This window comes from Brachyhypopomus gauderio, unplaced genomic scaffold (assembly GCF_052324685.1).
Source record: "Brachyhypopomus gauderio isolate BG-103 unplaced genomic scaffold, BGAUD_0.2 sc247, whole genome shotgun sequence".
In the NCBI taxonomy this organism is placed as follows: Eukaryota; Metazoa; Chordata; class Actinopteri; order Gymnotiformes; family Hypopomidae; genus Brachyhypopomus; species Brachyhypopomus gauderio.
In genome coordinates, this window is record NW_027507068.1 from 103,603 (window position 1) to 111,002 (window position 7,400).

Genomic DNA, 7,400 nt, shown 5'->3' on the forward strand with positions numbered 1-7,400 from the left:
AAAAACAGAAATCAAAAACCTGAAAGATGTTGGCTGTAACAACAGAGCTCCAGCTGCTGAGGCGCAAAAAACCACCTTTTGCACAGGCGCCTCAAAAAGAAGTCTGTGCAGGCACACAGAGGGTTAAAGAGGGTTAGGGTGACGGCCCAAACCAAGCATAGTGTAAGCTGTCATAGAGCATTTAAAGTTAACGTGACTGCTCTGGTGTGTATAAAGTATAATGTATTTTTCTTACAATCTGAACCTTAAGAAAAAGCAGCTGTGCAGGAGGCAGAGGCAGGGGCGGAGCAAGAGCAGGAGCTGGAGCAGCCTGCCCCCCCAAGAACCTCAATTTCCTGATCATGTGCCTCAGCTCAGTAAGTGCATTCAGGTGTGCTTTGGCTGAATTTTTTAAAGTACGTTTCCTTTGGTGGAAAATAAGTAATTCCTCATATCTCTTACGCTTTTAGATGAACTGCTGGAAGACTACCAGCACCACCAAGAGGGGTCTGACCCTTCATACAGACTACAAAATAATGTCAAGAGTAAGATATATCGCATAAAGCGGTTTATTGCTTACATGGCTGTGGGCCACAGCCACCTCCAGGAGTTCACCTTCTTGGACAACGTCACAAGGATTAGTGAGTATGGGACTATTCTTTACTCTAAAATTTTGTTTTAATGTTTAGATGTTTTGTGACTCATATGTACGTTTTCATGTTTTGCAGATGGGTCAAAAGCCTAATGGGGAGAAGGTGGTGGCTAGCACACTATAGCCCATAAATTGGGCTACATTTTTAATACTTATAAGACACGCCACCCCCCACCTGCCGCCTGAAGCCCGTTTCCCTGATCAATATAACTAGGGAAATAAAGGGCATCATAAAAAACAAAGGCGATCCGTGGTAATACATGAAATTTAAGTAAAGGAGTGCAAAGATGGACACGCCATCTCCAAAGAGACGCTCCTGCAGTGTCGGGTAAAAGCCAAGCAGCAGATCCCTGAAATATTGAGTGAGTCCTGCATCATACCTCACTTTAATAACATTTTTTCTGCTGCACTTTACATCAGTCGATGTGTCTCATTCTTGTGTTTTTATTTGTCAACACAGAGACCCTGGAGACCAAGCGATCTATAAAGCTTCAACGGTCATTTTACGGGTATGTAACGGCTTACCTGTCGTCTATATACGGCCACCGGACTGGGGTCTACCAGAACCTGCAGGTGGAGGAAGTGATGAGAGCCAAACACAGTCCAGAGTTGGACGTGTACCTCATCAATGTGAGCGCACGTTCAGTTCATAACATTGTGTTTTATACATACAGCATGGCAAAATGTGTCATTTCTTGTGTGTTTTGTCCTTTTGTCTTTCTAAACAGGTGGAGTCTCATAAAACAAATGAGACCTTTGGTGTGGCCCAGCTCCTCCTCACTGGGGAGGAGTACGGATGGCTTCGGGCTTATGTGCAAATTAGAAAAGGGCTGACTGGGGGCAAAATATCTAAATTTCTATTCTCTATTTCAACCCCAAATACATGGAGCAAATGAAGCTCCCAGGCAAACCCAAGTTCACAGATTTAAGAAGCTCCATTGCCACCCATGTAAGTGTTTTTTTATAACAGAGGTGACTTGTCACTAACAATTATGTATTTTCCCAGTGGTCTGATTTTGTTTCCCTTCACAGGCAAGAAACGAACTGGACCCTAAACAAAGGGAAATGATGTCACACTTTATGTGCCACAATACGGCCACCGCAAATAAGTTTTACGCCCTCAATTTAAATCCAGCCTGGTCAAACCTCCTCAGAGCTACCAGAAGCCCCAGCTTCTACAAACAAGAGAAAGAACAAAAGAAAACACCTGCGACCTTCTAAAAGACTTGCGCTGGAGTCATCCGAGGAAGAAATGGAAGTTCCTTTTCAAGAAAGTGGTACTTCCTTTGAAGAGATATGCACTCTTCACACACACACACACACACACACACACACACACACACACAGTAAAATGTGCATGTATGTATTTGTGTTTTTTTCAGGACATTGAGGAGGATGAGGAGCAGGGGGACAAAGAAAAGAGCACATCACAATGTAAGACTTACAAGCTCACCAAGGCTTGTTTTGAGCAGACTTTCGCCACTCAAATTGAGAAAAGCATCCCCCAAAAGAATTGGAATACTTCATATGATTAATCAAAGGGACAAAAATGTAAGAACCCACAAAGCTGTTAAACGGTTATATAAAAAAGTGTTAATGTAGTGTTAAGTAGTATTTGAACTTGTTCATGTTTGTTTGTTTTAGCTTTTTAATGATAGTGTTGTGTTTATAGAGTTCAATTTTTCTAGTGTATATATATTTAAATTAGTGCTGTCAATTACAGGTGCCGCGATTAAAAGTACTCACCAGGATTTAGCTCAAGCTTGCTAGATTTTCTAATTAGCAATCCAGGTAAAATTAGTGGAATCAACACAATCCAGGAAGCCTGAGCAAAATCCTGGTGAGGACTTTTAATTGCAGCACCTGGAATTGACAGCACTAATTTAAATTGTTCTTGTTTCTACCGTCTTATCATATCCATAGTGTTCTATTTTGCTAGTATGTATACATTTAAATTGTTCTTGTTATTTTAATTTTGCATATTCAGTGTTTGTTCAACATATTTTAATCATGCTTTTTCATAATTCCATTTGTATTTTAAATTTTTAATAAGATATTTTGTTTCACAATATGTTATATGTTGTTCCTTCTCCTTAAACCTTAATTTAAACCTCCTTTAGTTAAACCTCTTTAATTAAACATAAAATAAAACAAAATCAAATCACAAAACATCCCACTTGCAATCTATTTGACTGATTGCAATAGATTGGAAGTGGGACGTAGGAAAATAAATATAATTAATAATATTATATAATATAATAATAATAAATATATTTTATGCTATGTAACCTTTAGTGTCACGCACCGTTATTATAATAAACTTAGGACTACGCCACCGTCAACTAGAGGAAAACCAATCAGTAACGTTTCACCCGCGCTATATTACTGCTGGCGAAAATAAAATTGTTAAAACTGCAGAGGCTGAGATGCAAATCATTTATTGTGTCAGAATGGCGGATTTAGGAGACTAAATCCCCTGTGGATTTTTTATGGTAGTGGACCCAAACGCCTTGTCCATGCAGTAAGCAATATTACAAGCGTGAGAAACCAAAACCAAGTCGCGCTGAATATTCAGAGAAGATGACGAGGGAGAACTGAAAGTAATCGCGGAAATACTCAATGTGTGTAACAGGAGAGAACAGAAAGCAATCACGGCAATAACTGACGTGGAAGACACAGGAGAACAGAAATAGTCACGGAATGAAAACCAAAACCAAACAGATAGGAAGAAAGACAGCAGGAGGAAAACTTGAGAGAGGCCAGGGAGCGGCGCAGGAGGTAAGTACTCGAAGTGACAGTATAACAAACAAAAAATCTTAAACAAGAAAGAGGCCGGGTGGCGAGACACCTTGTAGAGACAACAGAGAAAAGGGCTGAAGGTTGGCCATCCTTATAAACCCAGGACAACAGGTGCAGGCCATCACCGCTGATTAGCCTGAGGTCTGGCTCTTGGGCTCCTCCTGGTGGCGACTGGAGGACCCGCCCTGGGGCCAGCCCTGACAGAGCCCCCCCTCTAGGCCCGAGACATTTACATTTACGGCATTTAGCAGACGCTCTTATCCAGAGCGACTTACAAACTGCTTTGCTTCTGATCACAGAATACATCCTAGGAAATAGTACAGATAGGCCAGAATTCAAGACACCATTGAGTCAGACTACTACTAAACTACAGGAGTCAGTATCATTACCTAGTGGAGTGGTTCCCAAACTTTTTCTGCCGTGACCCCCTTTAGTAGATAAGAATATTTTTATTCTCCACTGCCACCTATCGTTTCGGAGAACACTGCAGTGAAGCTCGCGCAAGTAAACGCTTCGTGCAGGGTCGCGCGATGTGGGCGGAGTCACGCGCTACGGTCACTCGCGAAAGTATAAACCAGGCTTTACTTCCAAGCTCCGCGCCCAACCTAGGGGGCGCGCCCCCCACTTTGGGAACCACTGACCTAGTGTTTGCAAGTTAGGCATTTGCCAAGAAGCACAAATAACCATAAACAGATTGTTTGCAGAGACCCCGCAAACAATCTCCTTGCCTTGTTTGAATAAGACAAAGGAAGATTCCCAGGCTTCTACCATAAGTAGCAATTAAAAATAAATGTTAGTACTCCGTGTCAGTCACATCCAGTCTACTGTTGCTCCTCTCCTGATCAGAACACCAATCATACACATCTGTTATTATTCTTAACCAATTGTGTTAAGACATGTTCTTTATTCTGTATTTAACTACATGCATTATCATTACACTGGAACTCTTTCCTGACACCTGGCCAGCACTGGATCACTGAGGGTAGAACAAAATTCTAATCCTGTTTATGAACCCTTATGAACAGTCTAGAGATGATTCCATTAAGACATGGGGGTCTAAGCTTTGTTATGTTAAACCGAATACAGGGGACAACCCCAAAACTTGGTTGTTTTGCTGTGGTGCATAACTAACCCTAACCACGAGTTCAGGTGGTTCACCTCTTTCCTTGAATTGTCCAAGAATTTAAAAGGAGGTGGATCACGTTTTCTGTAACTTGGCTAGAGTACAGGTGGCTCCTGACACTTCAAGTTTGGGATGGACAAGAATGGGATATGGAGGCAGTTATGATTTTATAATAATTTATAAAATTTAATATATAATTTATATAAGCTTCTGCACGTCGATGGTGGGGCAGGGGTAGAGTCTTGGACCCCCACCCCAAAGTTGCTCCATCGGGTTAGGGTTTATATTTTTAAAAAGTCTTACACTAGTTTTTCACTATTGTCAAAGTGGTATGAATGGGTTTCAATGGGCGGGGCTCCTTGACTATTGCGCCCCCTGGTGGAGCTCCAACTCGGGGGTATATCTAGGGCCCTGGGGGGGGGGGGGGGGGTAGGATGACGAGGGTTTGCTCTGCGGGGGTATGGTGCACCCCCTTGGGGCAGGGGTAGAGTCTGGGACCCCCACCCTAAAGTATCCATCTCAGGTTAGGGTCCATATTATCAAGGGGTTTTACACTAGTGTCAAAGTGGTATCAATAAGATTCAATTACTTTTATATTAGTCTGGTTAGTAAAATATTCTTTTTCAGGATATGGCACCTACACAAAGTGCGTGTCCGATATGTGCAGTTATTTACTGCAACTTATCACAGCACCTCCGGGTGTGTCACAAGGTGACAAATAAAGATGAAATGACGCTACTGCTGCAGCTCTCCAGTGGGAGGTAAGTGAATAATTAGCATGTTAGCATGTTATTAGTGTGTTATTAGCATGTTAGTATTGTATTAGCATGTTAGTGGGTTAGCAAGGTATTAGCATGCTAGCATATTGTTAGCATATTAGCATGTTGTTAGCATGTTACCATGTTAGCAATTAGCATGTAACTAATGTAATTAGCATGCAATAAACATGCATTGAGCTAATAATGCTTATGTAATTAGCATGTTTTGCATCTTTTTGTGTAAAATTTTTTGCAGAGTGAAAGGCATTTTCGATTGCAAGGTGCCGGACTGCAACTCCTCACACATCAAGCGCTTGGATAAGCACTACAATAAAATGCACCAGGATGTGTTGGTATGTTTAAAACCATCTGTTGTGTAGGACTGCATATTAGCTTATTAATATACGCATATTGCAATTTTTTCCCTTGTGTTTATTTTTTAGATTGGGGACCTTGCCAAATTTACAAAGTTGTCGAAGGAGGAGTACATTTTAAGAAGCCTGGCCTCATTAAGGGCGAATGTTCCTAGGCCCCCGCTTGTTTCAACGCTGGATGGGGGTTACAGCCCACTTCCAGCATATTTATTACAAGGGTCTTTCACTGACATGTCCAGTGAATTGGACGAGGCCCCGGTCCCTTTTGAGCCAGAGCACATCGGTGAACCAGAGGCATGCTCCACCCCAGTTGCTGCGACATCCGTCCCTGGGCCCTCCACCTCTGTTGCTGTACACTCCACGGCAGACCCTGCGCCTTCCACCTCAGTGCCTAGGCCCTCATCCACCACCAAATGTGATGCTCGCTCATCCTGTAAGTTATCAAATCTGGAGGTACAAAGGTTAAAGAAGGCACTTGCGGAAGCTAGCCCCGGAGAAAAGTGTCAGAGGCCAAGCTGCAGGGCAAACTTTGAAAGGTTGGTGGACCTGGAGAAAGCCTTCAGGAATACACAGTCCCCCATACGGTCCAAACACAGCCTCAGCTCTCCGATTTCGAAAGAAATCCACCCTAACATCAGTAAGTAGTGTCATAAAGGTTGAGAGTTTGACCAAATTTTTTATGTATGATTCACTAATTATGCTTAATATGTCTTCCCTAGGGCGCATTGTTAAGGAATTTACAATTGTAAATTCTGGTGCAAACCTGGAGGGGCGAAAAAAGGAGAACGCCATCTCGGCGGAAAATCACATTTTCCGTTTTGTCAACTTTAGTATGCGTGACATGCCAGAAAAGAAGGGGACATTCTCTTTCTTGCGAAACGGGGATAATTTTGGAGTAAGTAACGCATGTCATAGTGAAAGTTAACATGCATACGAATGAGCAAATGTCTGCATATTAATAAGCTAATATCTGCATACTAATGAGGTGATATCAGCATACTAATGAGCGAATACCCGCATATTGATGCGGCAATATCCGCATATTAATAAGCTAATATCCGCATACTAATGAGGAAATATCCGCATACTAAATAACTAATACCCGCATATTAATGGACTAATGCATAACAATGAGGAATTTTGCAAATATAACAAATTTGTTGTATTTGCAGATACATGACTCACCTGAAGGGGAAGGGGCTGGCGGTCACCACTGTCAGAAATATCTTCCTTACCCTTCGCAAGTTCATTAAATATTTACATTGCCTTCCTATAATGGATGCAAGGATTACAAAAAATGACATAGCTTGGTTGAACTTAGAAGTAAGCAAGCGACTCACAGGCCTGAAAAAAGAAGTAACAGTTCACCGACAAAAAGTGAAGAAACGCCTCAGCAGTAAGTGTAGAATAGCTCCATTAATGATGTGCATATTAATGAGGTGGTCTATGCATATTCATGCGTTGATATGCGCATATTAATGAGCCAGTGCATAATGTGTTTCAGAAAACAAAATCAGCAAAGAAGAAATCAGGTCCTTTCGAAAAAATGCCAGGAAGCTGATTCCTCTAAAACTGGGTAAGTCATTTGTTTGTGCATGCTAATGTATTTTGCTAATGTAACAATAATGCTAACGTTATGAATTTTGTGTCAATTTAGACCGTCTTGAGAAATACCCGAATACCATGACAGCGGCCCAATTCATAGGCCTGCTATC

General features: G+C 41.8%; 1 protein-coding gene across 4 annotated transcripts; it reads left to right on the forward strand.

The window, feature by feature from the left end:
* The first annotated feature begins 1,097 nt into the window (after window positions 1-1,097).
* LOC143504260 (uncharacterized) lies at window positions 1,098-7,081 on the forward strand. 4 transcript variants are annotated; one of them, XM_076995771.1, is made up of 10 exons: window positions 1,098-1,261; window positions 1,360-1,580; window positions 1,664-1,908; window positions 2,014-2,182; window positions 3,264-3,409; window positions 5,181-5,314; window positions 5,568-5,664; window positions 5,755-6,322; window positions 6,405-6,580; window positions 6,858-7,081. In XM_076995771.1, exons 5-10 carry the CDS (start codon window positions 3,332-3,334, stop codon window positions 6,936-6,938), a joined length of 1,134 nt encoding a protein of 377 aa, XP_076851886.1. In that variant the 5' UTR covers window positions 1,098-1,261; window positions 1,360-1,580; window positions 1,664-1,908; window positions 2,014-2,182; window positions 3,264-3,331; the 3' UTR covers window positions 6,939-7,081. The 4 variants fall into 4 exon arrangements, with proteins under 4 accessions (XP_076851886.1, XP_076851888.1, XP_076851887.1 ...); XM_076995773.1 differs by having other exon boundaries at window positions 1,360-1,908; XM_076995772.1 differs by having other exon boundaries at window positions 1,664-2,182.
* Window positions 7,082-7,400: the final 319 nt, after the last annotated feature.

Bases quoted from the DNA above. Each gene is read 5' to 3' on its own strand.
- LOC143504260 (XM_076995773.1), top strand. From the start codon at position 3,332: ATGAAAACCAAAACCAAACAGATAGGAAGAAAGACAGCAGGAGGAAAA. The intron at 5,315-5,567 runs GTAAGTGAATAA...AATTTTTTGCAG, and splicing joins CTGCAGCTCTCCAGTGGGAG to AGTGAAAGGCATTTTCGATT. The intron at 6,581-6,857 runs GTAAGTAACGCA...TTGTATTTGCAG, and splicing joins GAAACGGGGATAATTTTGGA to ATACATGACTCACCTGAAGG.